Below are 27,826 nucleotides of genomic sequence, written 5' to 3' on the forward strand. Positions count from 1 at the left end.
ATCAATTAGAGGCCAGGCATGGTGGCTCACACCTGCAACCCCAACACTTTGGGAGGCCAAGGCGGGCAAATCACTGGAGATCAGGAGTTCGAGACCAGCCTGGCCAAAATGGTGAAACCCCATCTTCACTAAAAATACAAAAATTAGCTGGGTATGGTGGCGGGTGCCTGTAGTCCCAGCTACTCGGGAGGCTGAGACACAAGAATCACTTGAACCCAGAAGGCAGAGGCTGCAGTGAGCCAAGATCGCGCCACTACACTCCAACCTGGGCAATGAGCAAGAATCTGTCTCAGAAAAAAACAAAAAACAACAAAGAAATCAATTAGAAAACAAAAACGTAGTGTGGGCTACCCAACACTTGTCTGTAGGCGGCCAAATTGGCCACAAGTTTGTAACTCCCACATGAAAGCTTAGAACCAGAATCTGAAGCTGTCTTCCTAATATAATTGCTTCCTGTCACAAAGAGTCTATATAACAGATTATAAATTTTGATGAATGCAATGGAGTTTATATACAGGTAATATTCATCTTGTCGCACATTTACATGTCCTGAGTGGGAATTAACCATAACATAGAAATAATTTGAATATTTTTAAATGTCTTTGTTTTTGCTTATAAGATCACAGATAATTGTTTTAGTACATAAAAATGAACTACCACTATTGAAATGGCATTTTACCTGCTTAAGAAATCGGTCAGATGCGTGGCTATGCTTAGCTAATACGCTTGGCAGAGCAGGATTGGCATACTCAAACTGAGGATTGTAGGTATAGTCAGATTTGAAGAATCTCAGTTTTTCTTTCTCTAAGTTGGTGGGTTTTATAGCAGTCAATATACAAAATTTCTTCCCAGAAAAGTCATCTCCCTTTTCAAAGCTTCTAGACAGCTGAGGCTTTGGCTTTGGAAGAGTGGAGAAATGGCACCACTTGACCTTGCTTTTGGGTTTAGGTGGCAGTACTATGCCATTCCCTGTAACAGAGATATCATGTGTAAACTTTACAGGACTTGACACTGAACTAGTGACAAAAACAGCAGGCCGCCTCTCCAGGCAGTACCAAGTACCACTGCTTGTCACAGGCACCAGGGCTTTCATCCTGCGAGGATCTTTGCTACGAGAAGTGTTAGGAGATTTGCTGGGTTTTCTACATCTTTTGGAGTAGGTGGAGGAAGACTGTTTTTGTGAATGATACTTTTTTTCCTCCTTGCTCTGTAGCAGGACATTGTAACTACTGGTTCCAGTTGTGAAAATGTCTTTTAGCACTCCCGAGGACAAATGTGAAATGCTTCTTTTGTTGTCAATGATCAATGAATCTTCTGCATTTAGAATAGACTTCTTAGCAAGTTCTTGCTCAGGCCAGTGAAGCTTTTCTGTGTTAATAAACAAAATCAAAACAAAAGAAATAACAAAGATACCAGATGAAGCAAACTGTTTATTAGGAAAGGTATTCTGAAGATTCTTTAAACTTCGTAATTTTGCAGTAATCATTAGAAAAAAACATTTTAAATATTAAAAGGATATATTACTAAACTTTGGTCATGCTAGCTACTGTCATTTCTCTTCTCTATGAGTATATATAAGTTAAATTATCTAAAAAATCCTCAGCTTCAAACCACTTAGATGATCAAAGTCTAATATGTGAGATAATATACATAAATAATCTGAATACTTGATTCTACAAAAGAATGTAGATTTTGGCTGGGCGCAGTGGCTCACACCTGTAATCCCAGAATTTTGGGAGGTCGAGGCAGGCAGATCACTTGAGCAGGAGCTGGAGACCAGCCTGGCCAACATGGTGAAACCCTGTCTCTACCAAAAAATACAAAAATTAGCCAGGTATAGTGGTGCGCCCCTGTAATCCCAGCTATTCAGGAGGCTGAGGCATGAGAATTGCCTGAACCCGGGAGGCAGAGGTTGCTGTGAGCTGAGATCGCACCACTGCACTCCAGCCTGGGTGACAGAGTGAGACCCTATCTTAAAAAAAAAAAAAGAATGTGGATTTCATAGAAATGATATATTTTAAAATAGTATTTTCTATAATAAAGTAAAATCCAAGGCACTTTCAAAGACAATACAATCTTGAAATTTGGAAATATATATAAAGGTAGCTATCAGTAAAAGAAGGACAACAAAGCCTTATTTACTCAAAAACCATTGTTAAGATTAAACAGATGGCATCTTCAAGCATGTTTTAGTAATGTCGCTTAGTATGAATAACTGGTTGATTTTCTTCATAATTCTAAGCTGTACGTTAAGGTTAAAGAAAAACAAGGGTTTTTTCTTGGCAAGTTAGAAAAACAAATTTTAATAACTATTACAAAGGTATTAATATATCAAATGGCAAGTGAAGGAGAGGGCAGCTTTGTTTTTAGAACTCACAAGTGCTTTAAACAGATAAGAATCACTGGATATACTGTTGTGCATTCACTACTTTAAAACTGTGTTGATCTGCATTCTTTCATTCAACAAATACGTAGAATGCTACTAATTCAGCACATGGCTCTGATAAACAACTGTATAAACACATTGTTCTTACCTATAACCAGCTTCTAATCTGGCTCTGAAGACAAGGCATTCCTATGAAGATTTCAACAATAATACAATGTAGTATATAATTAAACATGAAAAACAAAAGACACAAACAATAACCTACAGTTCAGATGAGGAAGGAAGCAATGTGAAGAGAAACAGATGAGATTTCAAGTAGGCCCTTAAGGGTTTTCAGATTCAATTCTAAACTGATGAAGAGTTTGTCTTAAATACATCTCATCTGAACAAGACTCCAGCTCAACTCCTGTCAATAAGTGTTCACTGAATAAACAAATGAATAAATAAATGACCCTAAACATGCAATTCTGCAACCATTCTGAATAAATATGTACTTGTAGTTCTGGGACCATTCAAATATGAGATTACTGCAGACCTGAAAATATAACAGGAAAGACCCTAAACCAGTAGTTCTTAACAGAAGGCAATTTTACCCTCCAGGGAACATTTGGCAATGTCTAGAGACATTTTGGTTGTCACAACTGGGGAGAGGCTATTGACATCTAGCAGGTAAAGGCCAGGGATGCTGCTAAACATCCTTCACTGCATAGGACAATCTCCTACAACAAAGAAATATTCATTCCAAAATGTCAACAGTATCAAGGTAGAGAAACTCTTATCTAAATGTTAGTTTTTAAAACCCAGGAGTCATAGAGTCTAGGGTAAAGAGACAGTACTAAAGTAGATAATAATCCAAATATGTAAGGTATTTAAAAGTCCTTTTACTTACATTTTCTAGGCCAGCATGTGAAATCTGAATTCTGGTGTCTAAAAGATAACATAAAGGTATTTCTAAAGCTTGCAGGGGCTAAATGTCTATTATATGTGTAAGTTTAGAGGTAGGAGCTAGATCACATAGGGTCATGTTGAAGACAGGTTGTACAAAGAAGCTGTTCAATAAATGTTAAAGACTCAACAAGACAAAATTAACTGGACAAATAAACAAAACGTTCATCATAGGCTGGTAGCTCCCAGTTTCTCAGGAGTTTCATAGACTTACGTGTTGCCAACTAACAGTCAAAACTGAGCAGGCCAAGCAAACAGGCTAAGGAATACCAGGACACAGGCTGTAGCCCAAATGCCCAGGAATAATGTCGGTTTCCCTCAAACGACACCACAAGCTTAGGAGACAAGAGGTGATAATGAAAAGAAAACCGAAATAGATACAAAAAGGGAAAGACTGAAAGAACTCAAATAAGCATAAGCCTAGGAAGTAGGGTAAGGACTAGGTGTAGCCGGAAACGTAAAGGGAGGAAATCAGATTGTTTTCTCAGTTGATCTTCGTAATAAAAAGGGACAGAGTTACATCAAATTAAAATCAATAAATAAGACTACTCTGAAGAATTTGTTTTGATGATTCATTACATATATGTTGTACTGATTTTTTTAAAAATGAATACTCAATGTGAAAATGCTGTTTTCTAAGATCTAGTAGCTTTATGACCAAAGAACTGAGCTTGCTGAGTTTTTTGTCGTAAAGCATCAGTGACCTCCAAATTCATAATTTTGTGCCATCTGAAACAGCCTACACATTTCCAGATACTAAAAAAAAAAGTCCTAAACCACCTGTCAAAATACTCAAGGAGGAATGAAGTATGGCAGCGGGGTGACAGTATATGCCTGACAGAACCTCTCTCCCCAGGAATTACAGCATTTCAGTTCACTTGCTAATTATCTCCTGAGAAGCTTAGCACGAGTCCTTTTGAAGCTCCATCTGCTGCTGAATAAAGTTTGGGAGTGTTAATGGTCTATTTATTTTACAAATGTCAATCCTGTTAAATGCTGGATAGCCCATGAAGTTCATAAAAGTGGGGCACATGGTCCTTCACGCAACTCATACAAGATGGATATAATTTCTCAGAGTCACAGTAATTGTATTTCAGTTACATTAAAAAGTATCATAGAACCTAAGAGATTGTTTTTGTAATTTTAAATACTATTGCTTACTTTGTGAAAAAAAGACTTTTGAACATGGTTAAGAACACTAAGAGGCCGATAACATTTGACACAATTTATTAAAGAACATCCTATTCTCTGAATCCTTTTTCCTGAAAAATTAAAACATTTTAAAAGCATAAACAGACTTATTTGGAGGAAGTGTAACTCGTGTTTTCCCAGAAAAGTAATAAGGTGATTAAAAAGCATACTTTCTCACATTAAAGGTAGTCATTATATAATGTAAAACTTAGCTATAAGCAATCTGTTTCACTATAATATTGGAGAGAATGAAAATAATTTGTTGATAGAAGAAAATCGTTCACCCCAACCTGATTACCCACACTGAGGAAAAAAGGGTAAATAATATTTGTACATTAAAATTGATAGTCTATTCGCAAGTAGGTGAATATACTGAAGTTATCAACACAATGAAAGCTTAGTATATATCTAGAACAGGAGAAAAGGATACCAAGATTCCTGACATCCATTCCCAGCTCTTTCAATGACCTCTCTGTAATATTAGCCTAATCATTAAGCCCATCGGTACCTCCCGTTCCCCATCTAAAAGAATGGGGGAAAAGGGAGACACTGCTCTCTAAAAGTAGTGTTTCACAACTGTGAGTAGGTGAGGTTTCATAGTAATCAGGAGGTCTCTGGCTGAAAAGGAAGATCACCAGAAACAAAGCCTGGTGGCAAATACTATTCAACCAGTTTTGACCTACAAATGGAAATTTCGTATGGTTCACTAATACTTATGAAACCTGAGAATCTGGGATAATTTTATACCACAAAACAATAGGTTACTTCATTACAAACAAAAGAAAGGCCAAAACAAAACAAAATAATCCCCAAACAAGATAAACTTTAATTTTATCAAGACTTTCATTACTAAAAACTCAAAAGAAGCTAGGCACAGTGGCACATGCCTGTAGTCCCAGCTATTCAGGAAGCTGAGGCTGGAAGATTACTTGAACCCAGGAGTTTGAGTCCAGCCTAGACAACATAGTAAAACTCCAATTCTAAAAAAAAAAACGAACAAACAAACAAACAAAAACACCTCAAACAGTATCAACAGTAGAAAGGATAAATTGTGGTACGCTCATACAACAGAAGACTATACGACAATGAAAAGAAAACTGACGTTGTAAGCAACAATATGGATGTATCTCAGACAATGTTGAGCAAATGAAGCCACATCAAAAGATTTTATAGTGTATAATTCCATTTATATGTAGTCCAAAACAGCAAAACTAATTTATGGTATTAGACGTCAGAATAGCAGTTACCTTTGAGGGATGAATCACAATCTAGGAGGATACCAGGAAACCTACTAGGTGCTGGAAATGTTCTCTATCTGTTCTGGGCAATGGTTACATATGTACAAAGTCATTGGGCTGCACATTTAAGACTTGTAGACTTTATTTAAGTTACACTTTAATTTTTTTAATGGTGTATAAAATCAGTATCCTTAAAAACATATTTATTGCTCAATTTGTCTGCACTATAACAGATAATCTATTAACTATAGTATCTCTAAATTCAATAGCAACCAATGTAGCTTATCAACTGTATGAAAATGAGACGAAAGGCACTGCTAATGTCATTCAGGAATTCAGAAACTTGACTGTACTTTAGGATTCTTAAAAATTTCACAGCCCCAGGTAAGAGCAATTCAGTGCTGCTCTATTAGTAACTTATAATGGGACACTGTTGTTTTGGGGTCAGAAACTTGTGTGTTTGTTGTTTTTACAGTTAGAAATACAGAGTAGTCTAGATACCCTTGATGGTGATGGTTGTGGTAAGAGTGAGCATTATACATCATCTAAAATAACACTAAATGTGCCAGAAACAAACTTTCCCATGGCTTTCCCTTGGGATGGACAAAACTCCTAACCATGGTCTATGAGGTCACTCTTGGTCAGATCCTTCTGCCTCTGCAGAACACCTCACACTGTGTTCCTCAATTTCTCCACTCCAGCCTTCTCTCACTTTGACCATATCTCATACTCACTATGCTCTCACCGAACATACTTCTTCACATGCTGCTCCCTGTGTCTGCTGGGCCCTTCTATCCCTCTCTTTGTTAGATTAATATCCACTCATCTTTCAGTTCAAATAGCACTTGGTCAGGAAGCCTTCCTTAACTTTTTCATTTTAGACCCTCATAACACCTTGTATCTCTTCTTCGAAGTACTTTATCATGGTTGCAGGTTTATATTTGTTGCATGACAGACTTCCTCAACAATGAAATTATAAGCTCTTTTACAACATACATCTGTGTTTGGTTTTGCTTATTCACTGTCCTGCTTATGAAAGGGGGGCCAGAGAGGTAGACAAGGGAAGAGAATATTTGAGAGAAAAGAAAGGGTAAAAGACTTAGTTGCCTGACGGTTGAGGAAAAAATTATCCCAGGAAGGTAAAAGAAAAATGAAACAATTAGTGATGTTGAAGACAACATGGTAGGTACCTGCTGCTGTAGGACAAACAGGAGCTATGTGCCTAGGTATATTCAACCTGTATGGCCTAACGCTGGCCTTAAGACTTTCATTTCCAGTATTTTTAAACATTCATCTTTGATATAAAGACACTTCATTTCTGGAATGACTCATTAATCTCTCCTTACATCACATACAAAATAAAGCCGATAGGCAATCATAAATGAACATAATCTTATATGGTTTCTCACAGCATTTTGTTAATGAATGAACTAGATGCCTTCTATTTTGAAAACAACAAATTTTTATTCAAGTGAAATATGATTTTCCCAGGTAAAAATTATTACATACTTGCCTGTGATTAAAAATCTAAAAACCAACACTTGAGCAAACCATCGGATAATGTCACACTGATATTACATGAAATCTTGATGTTGGATTTTGTGGCTCAAATCAGTGTACAGTCACTATAATAGTGAGCTGATTTTCCTAGCAGTTGACAACATGGACTTTGGAATGGAGTTGTCTGGTATGAATCTTGGCTCTGTTTATTAATAGCTATTACCCTGACCAAGTTACATAACTTCTTTGTGCTACAGTTTCCTTATCTGTAAAATGGGATAATAATAATACATACTTCATAGTATTATTGTAAGGATTTTAAAAGTTAATATGTGTGAAGTGCTGAGAACAGTGCTGGACTATAGGTAAGCAGCCTTTGTTAACTATTATTAGTATCACATTAAATATTATATTCAGCTCCTATAGAAACACCGCATGGAAAAATGTACATAGGGAAATATTCTGAATCATTAAATTTGAATTCCAAGGCAGATTTCATGTTAATAAGGTAATTAATCTATATTTTAGAATCAAGATTTTAGTGGCTTTGGTATAATAAACGCTTTTTTTTTTTTTTTTTAAATCCCGGAAGCTAAAGTAGAATATTTTTTTTTTTTTTTTTTTTTTTTTTTGGTGACAGGGTCTCACTCTGTGGCCAAGGCTGGAGTGCAGTGGCAATCCTGACTCACTGCAACCTCTGCCGCCTGGGCGCTCAAGTGATACTCCTGCCTCAGCCTTCCAAGTAGCTGGGACTACAGGCGCAGGCCATCATGCCCGGCTAATTTTTTAATTTTTTGTAGAGATAAGGTTTTGCCGTGTTGCCCAGGCTGGTCTTGAACTCCTGAGCTCAGGTAATCCGCCTGCTCTCTGCCTCACAAACTGCTGGGATTACAAGTGTGAGCCACTGCACCCAGCCTCAGAACCTTCTTTAAAAGGCCATGAGAAGTCAAAAAAACCTTTTCTGATTTGATTCTATTTTTAAACAGCATAGACAGCATATACTACTAATAAGTCAAAAGTGGGTAAGATATTATATAGGAAGGATTTCAGAAACAAGTAATTGCTTCATTCCTGAAATATAAAATGAGTCTGTTCTATATTTGTAACGACTTTTAGAGCTGAAAAAAAAATGAACACATTTCCATCAGTACTCTTACCACAATCAAGTTCTGCTAATCAGAAAGAAGAACATGGCCATCTCAGATATCAATGAATCGTGAGGGAATGACCAGGGGAGAGGAGGGCATGGAGTTTAACTTAACTCTCTCCATGAAGTTTCTGGCTGTCCAAACTGGGTTTTTCTGATATCGCAGTGAAATGCTGGGCACAGGGCTCTAGAATTATTTCAAGTAGTTAAGTATATTTAAGAGAGAAAGTAGTCTGAAAAATGACCCAGTTATTTTTAAAGGAATTGTAAATTAGAGGCTTGCATGGTCTCAAATGGCTATTTGAACTTTATTGTACTATAGAAATTCACTGCCAAATTGTCTACCTCAGGGTTTGCAAACATACAGGGTTGGATTCATAAATGTACTGCCACTAAATTATAGGAAGGAAAATGAGACAAGAGGAGTGGGTCTACTACTTTCTAAAGTATCTCTTCTCAAACTTCTAACTCAACATGTTGACATATCAAGAGATCACTCTGCATGACTAATTGATCAGAGTATCTACTTTCTAATACTAATATTAATTTATTTGTATATCTACAATGATTGTTATGGTTTGGGAAAATAATTTTAATCTATGTGATTTCTCAAATAATGTGCACTGTGACAGAATCTATATTTTTCTTCAAGGCATTGATTCTCATGGAGAAGGAGATGTTGCCCTACCCCACACCCCTGCCCAATTGTGATTTTTAGTTGTCACAATTATGAGGGCGGGGCAGAGAACAGCATCCCACAAGGAAGAACTATCTTGTCCAAAGTTAACAGTGCTAGGCTGGGCACAGTGGTTCATGCCTATAATCCCAGCACTTTGGGAGGCGGAGGTGTGAGGATCACCTGAGGTCAGGAGTTCCAGACCAGCCTGGCCAACATGGTGAAACCCTGTCTCTATTAAAAATACAAAAATCCGGCGGGCGTGGTAGCATGCGTCTGTAATCCCAGCTACTCGGAGGCTGAGGCAGGAGAATCGCTTGAACCCGGGGGGTGGAGATTGCAGTGAGCAGAGACAGCGCCACTGCACTCCACCCTGGGCGACAGAGCGAGACTCCGTCTCAAAAACAACAACAACAACAAAGTTAATGGTGCGGAGGTTGAGAAACCTTGCTCCATATTTAGGAGGTATGGTACTTTTAAGTAACTTTTGACATTTTAATTGTGTTTTAAGATGAAAGTAGCATCTACATCAAATCACATTTTTAAAAATTCTAATGCCAATTAAAGTTGCCTTTTCGATCTCAGATCCTGGAACTATGTTTCCTGTCAACATAAATGATATACATCGTGGCAATGTCATGACTGCACAAATCAACTCCGTATAACACTGAACGTGAAATAAAACAGTATAAAATTAAAATCGTAAATATTTTCACTGGAAAGAGGTTTGGTTTTTCAGTTAGAATGCTCACAGAAAAATAGTCTGGTAGGTACTGCATTGCTTTAAAATGTAAAATTCCGGCTTTATTTTGGCACTAGTTTGAGGAGTATTTCCCTTTACTCCGTTGTTCTTCGTCATAATTCTGAACTGCCAAAACCCTGCTTGCAGAAATGTTTGCGTACAGAATCAAATGCTGGGAAAATGGCCTAGAAAATTACTCTAATATTATGTAAAGTTTTTTTTAATGGCTAACACGCATAGCGATTTACAAATAATAAGAGTCAAGTTCTGTGCTCCCCGAGATTGAACTGAATTTAAAAAAATGCAGGTAAACTTTCAGACTTTCTGACCTGGGGTCTGTTTAAAGACCCATGTTTTACACTTGGTGTAATCCGTACTGTAAAATGGCCTGTTAATAATATCAACTCAAAACGTTCTCACTGTTTAAGAATAAAAGCATACACACACAAATATACACAGTATAAATAATGAAATATACAGATGTGTTCTTTCACTTAGCTTATTTTTTCTGAACATTCTAGAAAATTATGAAGCTTAATCACACACCTAGCGTGTTTTGAAATAGGATTTAACAATCTTTGGATTGTACCTTTGTAAGACCAGCAACCGGTCTAATATTACAATCTTTTCCACGAGATTCCACAGCAGGTACTTACTGATAATAAGTGACGAAAGGATAAGGGGCCGATTTCTCTCTTCCCTCCACAGGTTTTTCGGGAGCGCCTCCTGCGCGCCCCGAAGGGGTCGGGGCGCAGGGTGGAGTCCCGAGCGGCGCGCCCAGCCGGTGGCTACCATTACCTGAGCCCCGGGCGGCGGGACCCCGGTCCGCCCCGCACCCCCGCCGCGGCCAGCCCTTCCCGGCACTCACCCGTCACGCGAATGGACTCCAGCATCGTCGCCCCGAGGCCCGGGGCGGCGGGCTCCGCGGGCTCAGGGGAAAGGGCCGCGCAGGGGCGGGCGGCCTCTAGCCTCTGACCCGGGCCTCGGTGGCGGGGGCGCGGCGGGAGGCGGATCTCCGCTACCTGGAGCAGGATAAGGAGGGTAAGGGCGGACGAAGACGTACCGACACTGACTGTGAGCAGCGCTTCCACCAGCCCGTAGCTGCTGGAAGGTACACACGGCGGCCTTACGGTGCCCAGCAGCGCTTAGAACCTGCCACCGTGACGTAGCCGCTCCGCCGGTTGCTAGGAAACTGCCCCCCGGGTCCGCGCGCGCTGCGCTTCACGGAGCCTGCGTGCCGCTGGGGGCGCTCGTGCGACGAAGGCCGACGGACGGCGAGAGAGAGTGGGAGGAACTACAACTCCCGGCGTGCACAGCGCGGGCCAGTGCCTCCGGGGCTTGTGGCTGTGCCCGCGAGCGGCTGGGGTCTCCAGCCAGTGGGATAACGCATGTTGACTGATCTTTCAGAGACGTTTGTACCCGTTCAAAGGTGACTTAACTCCATGGTGCACTGTGACACTCGGCCCTAGCTGCAAATAGCAAAGCCAGTGTACCCGTCCTTCCCCTTACGAGGTGCGGGGAAGCTAAAACACGTTTAGGTTGAGCTAGTAAGAGTGAAAGTGCGGAGGCTCAATGACCACTTGACAGTACCTCAGCATACTATCCTTAATGCTGAAATTCACATTTTAGCTTGTGATTCTGCAATTGATAGGGGCTGAATGTTATTTTCAGTTTATTATTCATTTTCACATTAGCAAGTATGAAAATTTAATCTTTTACAATAACCATGGGAGGCGGGCCACGGTGGCTCATGCCTGTAATCCTCGCACTTTGGGAGACCAAGGCGGGTGGATCGCTTGAGGCCAGGAGTTGGAGACCAGCCTGGGCCACATGGCGAAAACCCATCTCTACTAAAAACACAAAAAGTGAACAAATCGTGGTGGCGCACTTCTGTAGTCCCAGCTACTCCGGAGGCCGAGGTGGAAGGATTGCTTGAGTCCGAGAGGTGAGAATGTAGTGAGCCATGATCGCGCCACTGCACTCCAGCCTGGGTGACAAAGTGAGACTAAAAAAAAAAAAAGTACAGTGGGAATGGGAAATGTAGACTAAACCATTCAACAAACATTTTTTGAGACCCTAACGTGTGCAAGGTTCTGAGTCAGGCTTTGAGGATATCAAGGGAAATGAAATAAGCCTAGCGGAGCTTACAGTTTAGGAGGAGCTGAGATAGTGCTGGCAACTGTCAGTCTTCAGACAGTTAAATTTTCTCTTCATCCTCAAGGCTAAGACATGGAAATAATTGGGGTGTGTTTTCAAACTCAGGAACAAAAGAAAGTTGAATATCAGGACCGTCAAACCCCGAGAATGACAGGCAACTTGTGAGAAATTGTGTCTTTTTCATCACTTAGGAGAGAACAATGGAAATGTAACTATATCACAAAAACTGGATAACCTCATTTCATATTCTGTCTTCAAATCCTGTGACTACTGTTTTCGAAATACATCCAGAATCTAGCCACTTGCTACCACTCTGGTTCAAGCCACCACCACCTCTTGTCTGGATTATGGCAGTCTTCTAGACAGTCACTGTATTCCCACCCTACCCTCTTTCACACTGTTCTCAAAACTCATTGGCCAGAGTGAACCTGTGAAAAAATCATATGTCACTCTGTTCAAAATCTTCAGTGGCTTCCTTTCCTGTGAAGTCCTTTATGACCTAGCCTCCTGTCACCTCTTTGATCTCATCCCCAACTACTTCCTCCCCGATGGACACACTGGCCTCCTTGATGTTCCTCAATTCCAGGCACTATTTCACCTCAAGGCCTTTGCAACTTGGAATCCTCCCTGCGTGGAATGTTCTTCCCTCAGATATCCGCAGGACTAGCTCCCTTACTTCCTCAGGACTTAATCCAAATGTCACCTCTTCGTGAGCCCTTCCCTGGCCACTCTATTTAAAATTCTACTCCTTCATATTTCCTATAGCCCTTCTCTGCTTTATTTTTTTTACTTAGCACTTGACATTATCTAATTTATTATATATTTTATTGATTTATCATGACTGTTGTCTATCTCCATCCCTAGAATAAAATTTCCACAAGTGCAGTGATTTTTGTTTTTTCACTGCTATATTCCCACACCAAGAAGAGTGGCTGGCACGTAGTAGGTCCTTAATAAATATTTGTGAATTAATGAATAAGTAGACAACAGAAAGTGTGTGCATTTTCAATGATAACTAAAATAATATAGAATTATATCAAATGGACCAATAGATGAAGAACAAATCTGCTTTGAGTTAAAAACACTTGCTATAGTAATGAGCAATGAATCTGCTGCATTTGTAAGAGTAGTAATTCTTGCAACATATGTCCTAAGGAAAAAGGCTCTAAATGAACCATGCTGTTGGCTTCCTTATATACCCAGAATTCTTAAAGCTGTTTTCCAAGTTTGCTATAAATGCATCTATTACCTCTACAAATTTCTAGTTTTTAAAGTCACAGTCACTGAAGTTTAAGAGCTATTTCTCAAAAAAGAAAGCCTCCTAAAAGATGTTACCAAGTCATATGTTCAGTGCTTTTACTAAAGTATGTTTAATCATATTGCCTATTTTCATTCTATTTTAAGTAACCAAGATACATATTATCTTCCTCATTCCACAGGTATTTATTTATATAGAAGACACTGGGCTTGGTGTTTTTGGAGTACATAACAAAAGATGATACCTATCCTCAAGGAAAGTCCTGACTAGCAGGGAAGATTTTCTATAAAATACATATATGTGTGTATATATATGTACATGTATACATACATATAAAAATTAGAAAATGATGTGCATTCTAATTTCAACACTTCACTACAATTAAGAATTCCAAAAATAAACAAATTTGATGCCTCTGTAGTTAGCCTACCTGGAATATTATATCATTCTTTACTTTTATAATTATTTTTATGTTCACCCTACCAATATTTTCTTGTGGATCATTTTTAAATATCTTTAGTGATAAGCACCATATAAAGGTATTTATAATGTAATCAAAACATTTAAAAAATATATCTCTGTGTATTATTGAAGCACTCTTGCTAACAAATTCATGAATACAAAGAGTTTATCTAACTTCTTATAAAACTTGTACTGTTACCAGCTCCTTTTACTATTCCCATCTATGCAATTATTCATCCTCATCAAGCTTTCTGCATCTGCTTTGTTAATTACTGATTCGTGCTATGCCTGCTTAGTGTTTCCATTGGGTTCAGCATCTGCAGCTGTCCAGTTGGCTGCTTTTGAGTCAGCATTGTTTTTACATATCCACAAGAACAATGAACAATCTCATCTTTCTGAGAAACTTTCCTTTATACCTGTTTCTACATTAACCATTAATATTGAGACAAGATGATCGACTTAATTATGTTACTGCTCCACTTTTAGGGCACTGATTTCAAGATCAAGTTAGGAATTTGTTAAAACTGCTTTTGTTTTTATTTTTATTTATTTATTTTTCCTTTTGAGATGGAGTTTCGCTCTTTTTTTTGCTCAGGCTGGAGTACAGTGGCGCAATCTTGGCTCACTGCAACCTCTGCCTCCTGGGTTCAAGTGATTCTCCTGCCTCAGCCTCCCAAGTAGCTGGGATTACAGGCATGCGCCACCACACCCGGCTAATTTTGTATTTTTAGTAGAGACAGGGTTTTACCATGTTGGCCAGGCTGGTCTCGAACTCCTGACCTCAGGTGATCCACCCACCTTGGCCTCACAAAGTGCTAGGATTATAGGCGTGAGCCACCACGCCTCGCCATTAAAACTGATTTTAATAATTTATGTTTATCTTTAAGGATGTCCTTCACCCTTTTTAAAGTTTTATTAAACTTAAATTTTTCAATAATAACCAAAAATGCCATTGCAGTTGTCTTACTGAGATATACTCACTTTCCTTTTATGGTCATCTTTATGAATTCTAGAAGCATTGTATTGTGGAACATTTTGATTAATGAATATCTGTAAGGATGATTTCCATTTAATTTTAGATTTAAAATAATAGAAAAATAGGTGTTTTGATAGAAATATTGTTATTTTATTTGTAGCAGGATTGTTATGTTATAGGTAAAGAACGTATTTATTTTATTTCATTTTTTGTTTTGGGACAGGGTCTCACTCTGTTGCCCAGGTTGGAGTGCAATGGCATGATCATGGTTCACTGGAGCTTCAACCTCCCAGGCTCAGGTAATCCTCTTACCTAAGCCTCAGCCTCCCAAGTAGCTGGGACTACAGGCATGTGCCACCAGGCCAGGCTAATTTTTTGTATTTTTTTGTAGAGATGGGGTTTTGCCATGTTGCCAGGCTGGTTTTGAACTCCTGGACTCAAGAAATCTGCCTGCCTCCGCCTCCCAAAATGCTAGGATTACAGATGTGAGCCAGTATTTTTTTATTTTGTCAGTAACTTGTTTAACTACTCATGTTAATCTCTATATTCTTCTTACATAGTAGAACAGATGTTGACAAATGTTTATTTACTATTCATAAGTTGATGGAGTTTTGGTATTAAAAAAAGTAAGTTAAACCATCTGTGTAATAAAAGAAGATCATTTTCTTTTTTGAAAAAAAGATCAACATCCTGCTTGTTAAAGACTCAGGAGAAGTTTGATCATTTACCTTGATAGGGGATAGAGGCTAGTAAAGACCAAGAAAGAGGAAGAGAGAGATGGTAAAGCATGGACAAGGCTGCCAGAAAGTGTTGCTACTGGAAGAAAAGTATATTATTTCACTTTGGGTTTTTTTGTGTTTTGTTTTTTCCAGAGACAGGGGCTCACTCTGTTGCCCAGGCTGGAGTGCAGTGGCACGATCATAACTCCTGGGCTCAAGCGATCCTCCCACCCTGGCCTGCCAAGTAACTGGGACCACAGGCACTTTTTATAGAAATGGGGTCTTCCTTTGTTGCCCAGGCTGGTCTCAAATTCCTGGCCTCAAGCAATTCTCCCTCTGTAGCTTCTCAAAGTGCTGGGATTAAAGGTGTCAGCCACCATGCCCAGTCTGTAATACTTCACTTTCTATAGCAGAAGTTCAGTTTTTTGAGAGCATATCATGCTTGCAACTGAAAAAAAAAAAGTTTAATTTCTTAAAAAGAGGTTTTTATCTTATTAACACAAAAAGAATTAGAACATTATATTTACTTACTTGTAAGTTTCAGATGAGAAACTTAAAAAATGGGGAGGGAAGCTTCTGCAGCCTACCATTATAAAAGAACAGAGCAACTCTAGTTGTAATACCTCAGATTCTGATAAGCATTACCAGAAGCCTCAGGGCAAACTGTGAATTGTTTCTTGATTCATAAAAGAGGAGGAAAAAAAAAGAAATCTAGGAAATAGTTGGTAGAATTGGTTTTTCCTTGGCTTTAAAAAAAATTTCAGCAAAGTTTGAATGCTTTCAGGATGTCTATATCAAGAGAATGGAATGTTTTGCAGCATGTCTATATTCAGGAGAATGAAAAGCGTTAAGTAGAAGCCAAATAAAAGAATGCTTTGTGAAACGCCTCTACCTTTTTACCTCAATGAAAATAGAACAGCACAAAAACCCTGGGGAACACTGTGATTTTACATGTGTGTAAATGATGTTTTTAATGTTTGTTGGAAATGATTAAGGGAGGAAGGATGTTTTTTAATCAGCCAAAAAGATACTGCTCTTTATTATATTTTGGAGAAACCAAGATGTGCATTAACTTACTCCTTCCACAGATATTTAAGTTCCTATTATATACAAGGTAAAAAGATGATGAAAAAGATATGAAACCTACCTTCAAAGAACTTACTGATGGTATGTACATACATATGTAAAAATGATGGCTGGGCATGGTGGCTCACGCCTGTAATCCCAACACTTTGGGAGGCCAAGGTGGGTGGATCACCTGAGGTCAGAAGTTCGAAACCATCCTGGCCAACATGGTAAAACCCTGTCTGTACTAAAAATTCAAAAATTAGCCGGGTGTGGTGGTGCATGCCTGTAGTCCCAGCTACTCGGGAGGCTGAGCCAGGAGGATCGCTTGAATCCCAGGGGTGGAGGTTGCAGTGAGCAAAGATGGTGCCACTGCACTCCAGCCTGGGCAACAGAGCAAGACTTCATCTAAAAAAAAAAAAAAAGAGGGCAATAAAAATGATGTACATGCATCAATCAGTCCTTTAGCACATATGACAGGGATGCTGGGGTAAGTAAATCAGAGTCCCAGTTCTCATAGAACTTATACTGGGAGAAAAAAACAACAACCAAGTTAACAAATGATATAATTTCAGATACAGATAGGTGCTATGAAGCACGGCAAATCGGTAAAGTATGCTAGATGGTAGGTAACTTGGAGTGATCAGGAAAGGCCTCTGAGAAAGTACCTTTGAGCTAAGACTTGAAGAACAAATGTCAGCCACTTGAAGAATAAGAGTCGGAATTTTTAGGGGACAAGCAATCTAGGCAAACGAATTGCAAAGCCAAAAGGCCTGAGATAAGAATAATTTGGCTGATCCTGGACCCACATGAAGGTCAGTATGATTGAAGTCTAGTAAGCTGGGGGAAAGCGGGTAGGAAAAGAGAGGTAGGCAGGGGCCAGGGAAGGGAGTTTAGACTTTATTCTTTATTTTTTAAAAATTTTTTGTAGAGATGGGGGTCTCACTATGTTGCCTAGACTAGTCTGGGACTCTTGGCCTCAAGCAGTCCTCCCCCACTACCTCCCAAAGTGCCATTATTACAGGAGTGAGCTACCACACCCAGCCTAGTTTCAATATTATTCCAAGGGCAATCAGAAGCAACTGGAGGATTTTTTTCTTTTTAGAGATGGAGTCTCGCTCTGTTGCCCAGGCTGGAGTACAGTGGCACGATCTCAGCTCACTGCAACTTCCATCTCCCAGGTTCAAGCGATTCTCCTGCCTCAGCCTCCCGAGTAGCTGGGACTACAGGTGCCAGCTAATTTTTTGTATTTTTTAGTAAAGACAGGGTTTCACCTTGTTAGCCAGGATGGTCTTGATCTCCTGACCTCGTGATCCACCTGCCTCAGCCTCCCAAAGTACTGGGATTACAGGCGTGAGCCACCGTGCCTGGCCATTTTATTTTATATATATATGTTTTTGAGACACAGTCTCACTCTGTCACCCAGGCTGAGTGTAGTGGTGAGATCACAGCTCACTGCAGCCTCCACCTCCTGGGCTGAAGTGATCCTCCCACCTCAGACTCCTGAGTAGCTGGAACTACAGGCATGAGCCACCATGCAAGGCTAACTTTTTTTTTTTTTTTTTTTTGTAGAGACAAGGTCTCACTATGTTGCCCAGGCTGGTTTTGAACTCTTGGACTCAAGTGATCCTCCTGCCTCGCCCTCCCAAAGTGCTGGGATTATAGGCATGATCTACTGCACCTGGCCCACTGGAGGATTTTAAATAGTGCAGTGACATGACATGATTTATGTTTTTAAAAGCTTGCCTTGGCATCGCTGAGGAGATTTAATAATATCTTGAACGTTTTTACGTTCTAAGAACAAGATTCAAAAACCCCTAAGACTTCTTTCTTTTTTTCTTTAATTATTATTTTTTTAAATTATATTTTAAGTTCTAGGGTGCATGTGCACAACATGCAGGTTTGTTACATAGGTATACATGTGCCATGTTGGTTTGCTGCACCCATTAACTCATCATTTACATTAGGTATTTCTCCTAATGCTATCCCTCCCCCTGCCCTCAACTCCACAACAGGCCCCGGTGTGTGACGTTCCCCACCTTGTGCCCACGTGTTCTCATTGTTCAATTCCCACCTATAAGTGAGAACATGCGGTGTTTGGTTTTCTGTCCTTGGGATAGTTTGCTCAGAATGATGGTTTCCAGCTTCATCCATGTCCCCACAAGGGACATGAACTCATCCGTTTTTATGGCTGCATAGTATTCCATGGTGTATATGTGCCACATTTTCTTAATCCAGTCTATCATTGATGGACATTTGGGGTTGGTTCCAAGCCTTTGCTATTGTGAATAGTGCTGCAATAAACATACGTGTGCATGTGTCTTCATAGCAGCATGATTTATAATCCTTTGGGTATATACCCAGTAATGGGATGGCTGGGTCAAATCGTATTTCTAGTTCTAGATCCTTGAATCGCCACACTGTCTTCCACAATGGTTGAACTAGTTTATACTCCCACCAACAGTGTAAAAGCGTTCCTATTTCTCCACATCCCCTCCAGCACCTGTTGTTTCCTGACTTTTTAATGATCGCCATTCTAACTGGTGTGAGACGCTATCTCATTGTGATTTTGATTTGCATTTCTCTGATGACCAGTGATGATGAGCATTTTTTCATGTGTCGAAGGCCTTTTCTGCATCTATTGAGATAATCATATGGTTTTTGTTGTTGGTTCTGTTTATGTGATGGATTACATTTATTGATTTGCGTATGTTGAACCAGCCTTGTATCCCAGGGATGAAGCCAACTTCATCTTGGTGGATAAGTTTTTTGATGTGCTGCTGGATTCGGTTTGCCAGTATTTTATTGAGGATTTTCGCATCAATGTCGTCAGGGATATTGGTCTAAAATTCTCTTTTTTTGTTGTGTCTCTGCCAGGCTTTGGTATCAGGATGATGCTGGCCTCATAAAATGAGTTAGGGAGGATTCCCTCTTTTTCTATTGATTGGAATAGTTTCAGAAGGAATGGTACCAGCTCCTCTTTGTACCTCTGGTAGAATTCGGCTGTGAATCTGTCTGGTGCTGGACTTTTTTTGGTTGGTAGGCTATTAATTATTGCCTTAATTTCAGAGCCAGTTATTGGTCTATTCAGGGATTCAACTTCTTCCTGGTTTAGTCTTGGGAAGGTGTGTGTGTCCAGGAATTTATCCATTTCTTCTAGATTTTCTAGTTTACTTGCGTAGAGATGTTTACAGTATTCTCTGATGGTAGTTTGTATTTCTGTGGGATCAGTGGTGATATCCCCTTTATCATTTTTTATTGCATCTATTTGATTATTCTCTCTTTTCTTCTTTATTAGTCTTGCTAGTGGTTTATCAATTTTGTTGATCTTTTCAAAAAACCAGCTCCTGGATTCATTGATTTTTTTGAAGGGTTTTTTGTGTCTCTATCTCCTTCAGTTCTGCTCTGATCCTTAGTTATTTCTTGCCTTCTGCTAGCTTTTGAATTTGTTTGCTCTTGCTTCTCTAGTTCTTTAAATTGTGAAGTTAGGGTGTCAATTTTAGATCTTTCCTGCTTTCTCTTGTGGGCATTTAGTGCTATAAATTTCCCTCTACACACTGCTTTAAATGTATCCCAGAGATTCTGGTATGTTGTGTCTTTGTTCTCACTGGTTTCAAAGAACATCTTTATTTCTGCCTTCATTTCATTATTTACCCAGTAGTCATTCAGGAGCAGGTTGTTCAGTTTCCATGTAGTTCTGTGGTTTTGAGTGAGTTTCTTAATCCTGAGTTCTAATTTGATTGCAGTGTGGTCTGAGAGACAGTTTGTTGTGATTTCCGTTCTTTTACATTTGCTGAGGATTGCTTTACTTCCAACTGTGTCGTCAATTTTGGAATAAGTGCAATGTGGTGCTGAGAAGAATGTATATTCTGCTGTTTTGGAGTGGAGAGTTCTGTAGATGTCTATTAGGTCCACTTGGTGCAGAGTTGAGTTCAACTCCTGGATATCCTTGTTAACCTTCTGTCTCGTTGATCTGTCTAATATTGACAGTGGGGTGTTAAAGTCTCCCATTATTATTGCGTGGGAGTCTAAGTCTCTCTGTAGGTCTCGAAGGACTTGCTTTATGAATCTGGGTGCTCCTGTATTGGGTGCATATATATTTAGGATAGTTAGCTTTTCTTGTTGAATTGATCCTTTTACCATTATGTAATGGCCTTCTTTGTCTCTTTTGATCTTTGTTGGTTTAAAGTCTGTTTTATCAGAGACTAGGATTGCAACCCCTGCTTTTTTATTTATTTTTTATTTTTTATTTTTTGCCTTGGTAGATCTTCCTCCATCCTTTATTTTGAGCCTATGTTTGTCTCTGCATTTGAGATGGGTCTCCTGAATACAGCACACTGATGGGTCTTAACTCTTTATCCAATTTGCCAGTCTGTGTCTTTTAATTGGGGCATTTAGCCCATTTACATTTAAGGTTAATATTGTTATGTGTGAATTTGATCCTGTCATTATGATGTTAGCTGGTTATTTTGCCCATTAGTTGATGCAGTTTCTTCCTAGCATCAATGGTCTTTACAATTTGGCATGTTTTTGCAGTGGCTGGTACCGGTTGCTCCTTTCCACGTTTAGTGCTTCCTTCAGGAGCTCTTGTAAGGCAGGCCTGGTGGTGACAAAATTTCTCAGCATTTGTTTATTTATAAAGGATTTTATTTCTCCTTCACTTATGAAGCTTAGTTTGGCTGGATATGAAATTCTGGGTTGAAAATTATTTTCTTTAAGAATGTTGAATATTGGCCCCCACTCTCTTCTGGCTTGTAGAGTTTCTGCCAAGAGATCCGCTGTTATTCTGATGGGCTTCCCTTTGTGGGTAACCCGACCTTTCTCTCTGGCTGCCCTTAACATTTTTTCCTTCATTTCAACCTTGGTGAATCTGATGATTATGTGTCTCAGGGTTGCTCTTCTTGAGGAATATCTTTGTGGTGTTCTCTGTATTTCCTGAACTTGAATGTTGGCCTGCCTTGCTAGGTTGGGGAAGTTCTGCTGGATAATATCCTGGGGAGTGTTTTCCAGCTTGGTTCCACTCTCTGCATCACTTTCAGGTACACCAATCAAACATAGATATGTTTTTTTCACATAGTGCCATATTTCTTGGAGGCTTTGTTCGTTTCTTTTTACTCTTTTTTCTCTAAACTTCTCTTCTCGCTTCATTTCATTCATTTGATCTTCAATCACTGATACCCTTTCTTCCACTTGATCGAATCAGCTATTGAAGCTTCTGCATGCATCATGTAGTTCTCATGCCATGGTTTTGAGCTCCATCAGGTCATTTAAGTTCTTCTCTGCACTGTTTATTCCAGTTAGCCATTTGTCTAATGTTTTTTCAAGGTTTTTAGCTTCCTTGCAATGGGTTCGAACATCCTCCTTTAGCTTGGAGAAGTTCGTGATTACCGACCTTCTGAAGCCTACTTCTATCAACTCGTCAAAGTCATTCTCCGTCCAACTTTGTTCCGTTGCTGGTGAGGAGCTGTGATCCTTTAGAGGAGAAGAGGTGCTCTGGTTTTTAAAATGTTCAGCTTTTCTGCTCTGGTTTCTCCCTATCTTTGTGGTTTTATCTACCTTTGGTCTTTGATTATGGTGACCTACAGATGGGGTTTTGGTGTGGATGTCCTTTCTGTTTGTTAGTTTTCCTTCTAACAGTCAGGCCCCTCAGCTGCAGGTCTGTCGGAGTTTGCTGGAGGTCTACTCCAGACCCTGTTTGCCTGGGTATCACCAGCTGAGGCTGCAGAACAGCAAATATTGCAGAACAGCAAATATTGCTGCCTGATCCTTCCTCTGGAAGCTTTGTCTCAGAGGGGCACCCGGCCGTATGAGGTGTCAGTTGACCCCTACTGGGAGGTGTCTCCTAGTTAGGCTACATGGGGTTCAGGGACCCACTTGAGGGGGCAGTCTCTCTGTTCTCAGAGCTTAAACACCATGCTGGGAGAACCACTGCTCTCTTCAGAGCTGTCAGAAAGGGATGTTTAAGTCTGCAGAAGTTTCTGCTGCCTTTTGTTCGGCTCTGCCCTGCCTCCAGAGTTGGAGTCTACAGAGGCAGACAGGCCTCCTTGAGCTGTGGTGGGCTCCACCCAGTTGGAGCTTCCTGGCTGCTTTGTTTACCTACTCAAGACTCAGCAATGGCAGACGCCCCTTCCCCAGCCAGGCTGCTGCCTCACAGTTCGATCTCGGACTGCTGTGCTAGCAGTGAGCAAGGCTCCATGGGCATGGGACCTGCTGAGCCAGGCATGGGATATAATCTCCTGGTGTGCATTTGCTAAGACCGTTGGAAAAGCTCAGTAGTTGGGTGGCAGTGTCCCAATTTTCCTGGTACATACTGTCACAGCTGCCCTTGGCTAGGAAAGGGAAATCCCCCGACCCCTTGCACTTCCTGGGTGAGGCGATGCCCTGCCCTGCTTCGGCTCGCCCTCCATGGGCTACACCCACTGTCCAACCAGTACCAATGAGATGAACCAGGTACCTCAGTTGGAAATGCAGAAATCACCCATCTTCTGCGTCAATCATGCTGGGAGCTGCAGACCGGAGCTGCTCCTATTTGGCCATCTTGGAATGAACCCCACTACCTGGATGGAATTTTTAAGTCAGTGGGGCTGATGAGATCACCTGGGGAGTGTACGAAGGCAGACAAGAGCATTCTGGGAAGAATTTAGAGTTCTCAGTCATTTGATTGTGGGGTAGAGGAATAAGAACCCACAAGGTTTTATCTTTCTTTCTATCTATCTACGTGTACATAGAGAGTAACATATATGACTATGTAACTATAACTATGCATGTGTGTGTCTGTGTGTGTATGTGTATATATACATATATATACCTGTATACATACATGACTTTTTTTCTGAACTGTTTTAAGAGTAGCTTGTAGACATGATATCCTTTTCTCCCTAAACAGTTCAGAGTATGTATGTATATATGTAAATATATATATGTGAATATGTACAGTCATGTGTTACTTACTGATGGGGATATGTTCTGAAAAAAACGTGTCACTAGGTGATTTTGTCATTGTGGGAACATCATGGAATGTACTTACATAAACCTAGATGGTGTAGCCTATTGCTTCTAGTCTACAAACCTGTATAGTGTGTTACTATACGAATACTGGAGGTAATTGTAACACAATGGTAAGTACACACACACACACACACACACACACACACACACACACACAGAGACAGAGAGAAAGAGAGAGAATATAAAGCCAATATAGTAAAATGTTACTATATTGGGAATCTGAATGATGCCTGGAATCCAGGAATCTTTGTTCCACTTTTGCTCTCTCTCTCTATGTGTCTACATGTAAACCTTTCACAACTTTTCTGTAAGTCTGAAATAATGGCAAAATAAAGTGGTGCAAATTGAGTACTGAGGTGGATGATGACCTCACTTTGGACTAGGTAAGAAATCTTGTAAGATATAATATTCAGCTGGATTTGTATTTAGAAATTCAAAGGTGATGAGCAGGGCATTTTGGTAGTGGGAGTAGGATGAGCATGCCATAGAGGTGGCAAATAGCAGGGTTTATTCAGGAATGAACAGCAGGTGATTGGGTTCTCATCTCTGAGTGCTTTCCTTGGCACTGAACACTAAGCAAAGTGGGTGGTAAGGTCATTTGCAGAGAGTAAAGGGGTGGGATGGGAAATGTGATCGAGACTGTGATAGGGATTCAAATGGATTCTGATTCAAATTATTCAAATGGATTCTGAGCAACATTAATGGTCCAGTGGAATAAATTTGAAATGGAATTGGCTCAATTTCTTGTCTTTTTCTGGCAATGTTGAGCAAGCCAGGAAAACAGAACAGTTAGAGATTAGCAAGTTAAGTGCAGCAAGAAGGACAAGAGACCAAGGAGAATGGTATTAAAATAGTTTCTCTTGAGTCTGGCTGGGAAGGAGCAAGTGAGGCTTAAAGGAGGATGGGCAGTGTTTGGGAAGAGACCCAAGAAAGGACGATGGCAGGATCTGGAAATCTTAGACTATTCACAGTCTTGTTTCCTCATCTACTATTTTAAGAAGCTGGATTAGGTGATCTATAAATTCCCTGACTGCTCTAAGGTTTTGTTTTGAGACAAAGTCTCACTCTGTAGCCCAGGCTGGAGTGCAGTGGCACAGTCTCGGCTCACTGCAACCTCCACCTCCCAGGTTCAAGCGAGTCTCCTGCCTCAGCCTCCCAAGTAGCTGGGATTACAGGTATGTGTCACTGCACCCAGCTAATTTTTTGTATTTTTAGTAGAGATGGGGTTTCACCATGTTGGCCGGGCTGGTGGTTTTGTTTTGTTTTAAACTCCCTTTTTTCTTGGCCTCCTTTTCAAAATAGATTGAGCTACGTATGAGGCATGTGGCCTCTTAGAAAAGGGTATGGGAGGAGATCAAGGTTAACACCTGGGCATAGCTATAAAGCCCAAGCTATAATATTTTCAGTTAGGGCCCAAAGCTGAAAAAGGAGAATGAACTGAAGGTTAGGACTGGAAGGGAGAAGGGAGGGGACTTGCAGGTTTAGGAGGAGTGAGCAGCAGTGAAGAAGAGATAAGGAGGCAAGATTAGAATCAGGAGACCAGGTTTGGGGTTTGAAATCTTGGAGCTGGAGCATTTCCAAGTGTTGACTGGAGTCCATGTGTGGTCATACATGTGGGTGGATGAAAAGGGAGGAGGAGGTGAGTACAGTTGGAAGGTCTGAGGAATGGTAAGGTCAGAGTATAGGAAGGAGGCCGGGTGCAGTGGCTCATGCCTGTAATCCCATCACTTTGGGAAGCGGAGGCAGGCGGATCATCTGAGGTCAGGAGTTTGAGACCAGCCTGGCCAACATGGTGAAACCCTGTCTTTACTAAAATACAAAAAATTAGTCAGGTATGGTGGTGGGCACCTGTAATCCCAGCTACTTGGGAGGCTGAGGCAGGAGAATCGCTTGAATCTGGGAGGCGGAGGTTGCAGTGAGCTAAGATGGTAACACTGCACTCCAGTCTGGGTGACAGAGTGAGACTCCATCTCAAAAAAAAAAAAAGAAAAAAAAATGAAGGAGATTGTGGTCCCGGAGAATACACCAGCAAACAGCAAACATTTCTTGAGGGCCTATTAAGTGCCAGGCATGAATGGGACTGAGGAAAACTGGGATGGTGTCAGACTCTGAGAAGCAGGAAAGAGGAGAGTGAAAGTGTATGTACTGAACCCCAGCATTTGGAAGGATTAATGAAAGAATAAATGAACCCTGGGTCTGGAAATAGCATGTGAGGAGAAATTTTTGAAGTGTTTAGAAGATCACTAAATTCATGACAGATATCAGTGGAGTGCAATAAATCTGTTACATTCTCTTGTATCAAATTTAAGAAGATTTGTGGCCGGGCGCTTTGGCTTATGCCTATAATCTCAGCACTTTGGAAGGCCGAGGTGGGCAGATCACCTGAGGTCAGGAGTTCAAGACCAGCCTGGCCAACATGGTGAAACCCTGTCTCCACTAAAAAAAACAATAATAATACAAAAATTAGCCGGGCATGGTGGTGGGTGCCTGTGATCCCAGCTACTCGGGAGGCTGAGGCAGGAGAATCACTTGAACCTGGAAGGCAGAGGTTGCAGTGAGCAGAGTTGTGCAACTGCACTCCAGCCTGAGTGACAGCGTCTGTCTCAAAAAAAAAAAGAAGATTTGCAAAATGTCTGTTTGCATGGGAGGAAAATTTAAGATGTTATATTTCATGTTCAATAAATTGACTCTGATATTTAGGAAACACTGGCTTCTGTTATTTCTGTAATATTTAAGAGTGACTTCTATGATATCACTAAAAAATTAAGTTTTGTAAAAATAGCCTTTTTTGTTTTGTTTTGAGATGGAGTCTCGCCTTGTCGTCCAGGCTGGAGTTCAGTGGCGCGATCTCGGCTCACTGCAAGCTCCGCCTCCCGGGTTCACGGCATTCTCCTGCCTCAGCCTCCCGAGTAGCTGGGACTACAGGTGCCCGCCACCAGGCCCGGCTAATTTTTTTGTATTTTTAGTAGAGACAGGGTTTCAGCGTGTTAGCCAGGATGGTCTCGATCTCCTGACCTCGTGATCCACCTGCCTCGGCCTCCCAAAGTGCTGGGATTACAGGAGTGAGCCACCACGCCCAGCCAAAAATAGCTTTAAGAAATCTAGGTATGGAAAACAAAAGTTACCAATATAAAAAGTATAGTGTGATAAGTACATAAAATAATTCTTACTCTTTATGAAAGGATTTACTGTGGTCCTTTAAATATGAATTATCTTAATATCCTTATTAACCACATGAGAAAATAAAAAGGAGATTAAAGTTGTATGCATTTTGAGATTAGTCTATTGAATAAAGGAGTTATGCCTGTAGTTGCACTGGTTTTTGGAAACAATATAATATGTTCAGAAAGCACAATATGTTCATGCTCACTCTGGAATCTGAAACATCTTCATCAATTAAACTAGAAAAAAAATCTATGTGACACTAAGAATCATTAATAGTAAAGATTAATACCATTAATCATTAATGGTAGAGAGTAGTAACAAGTAAAATAGCCCTTTTCAATAACATATAGATAACATCCTTTGATGGTTGTTGTTTCTTCATTATAATAAATGTGTAGAACTAGAAATACCATTTGACCCAGCAATACCATTACTGCGTATATATCCAAAGGATTATAAATCATTCTACTATAAAGACACATGCACACATATGTTTACTGCGGCACTGTTCACAATAGCAAAGACTTGGAACCAACCCAAATGCCCATCAATGATAGACTAGATAAATGTGGCACATATGCAGCATGGAATACTATGCAGCCATAAAAAAGGATGAGTTCATGTCCTTTGCAGGGACATGGATGAAGCTGGAAACCATCATTCTCAGCAAACTAACACAGGAACAGAAAACCAAACACCGCATGTTCTCACTCATAAGTGGGAGTTGAACAATGAGAACACATGGACACAGGGAGGGGAACATCACACACCAGGGTCTGTAGGGGGGTGGAGAGTTAGGGGAGGGATAGCATTAGGAGAAATACCTAATATAGATGACAGGTTGATGGGTGCAGCAAACCACCATGGCACGTGTATACCTATGTAACAAACCTGCACATTCTGCACATGTACTCCAGAACTTAAAGTATAATAATAATTTTAAAAAGTGTAAAAGAAATGGCCCTTCAGCCAAATAACCTGAGGTAGAGAACTTGAGTTTAGCTCTTCTTGCCACTGCCTTATGATTAGGTCTTGGCCTTTTCTCTCCTTGTAAAAATAAAAAGATTTGTGTTATTGTATTACTTTGTGAATTAAGTATAAATAGTCTAAAAATTTTAAAATTAAATATAAATAGTATTTTTAAAAGTATAAAAATAGTATAAAATATAAAATATAAATGTGTGTGACTGT

General features: G+C 40.2%; 1 protein-coding gene across 10 annotated transcripts in view; it reads right to left on the bottom strand.

Moving 5' to 3' along the window:
- Window positions 1–27,826, bottom strand: part of MATCAP2 (microtubule associated tyrosine carboxypeptidase 2) — a 65,977-nt gene that overhangs the window by 32,106 nt on the left and 6,045 nt on the right. For 2 of the 10 annotated variants that reach the window (XM_055115840.2, XM_055115841.2), the window contains exon 2: window positions 680–1,368. The exons of 1 other annotated variant lie outside the window; for it this stretch is intronic. In XM_055115840.2, coding sequence (XP_054971815.1) covers window positions 680–1,368 — 689 coding nt within the window. Of the gene's footprint in view, window positions 1–679; window positions 1,369–10,481; window positions 11,272–27,613; window positions 27,680–27,826 lie in introns of those variants that run through there. 7 more of the 10 variants (XM_063606201.1, XM_034963940.4, XM_034963941.3 and 4 more) reach the window with 7 other exon arrangements.

This window comes from Pan paniscus, chromosome 6 (assembly GCF_029289425.2).
Source record: "Pan paniscus chromosome 6, NHGRI_mPanPan1-v2.0_pri, whole genome shotgun sequence".
Lineage (NCBI taxonomy): Eukaryota > Metazoa > Chordata > Mammalia > Primates > Hominidae > Pan > Pan paniscus.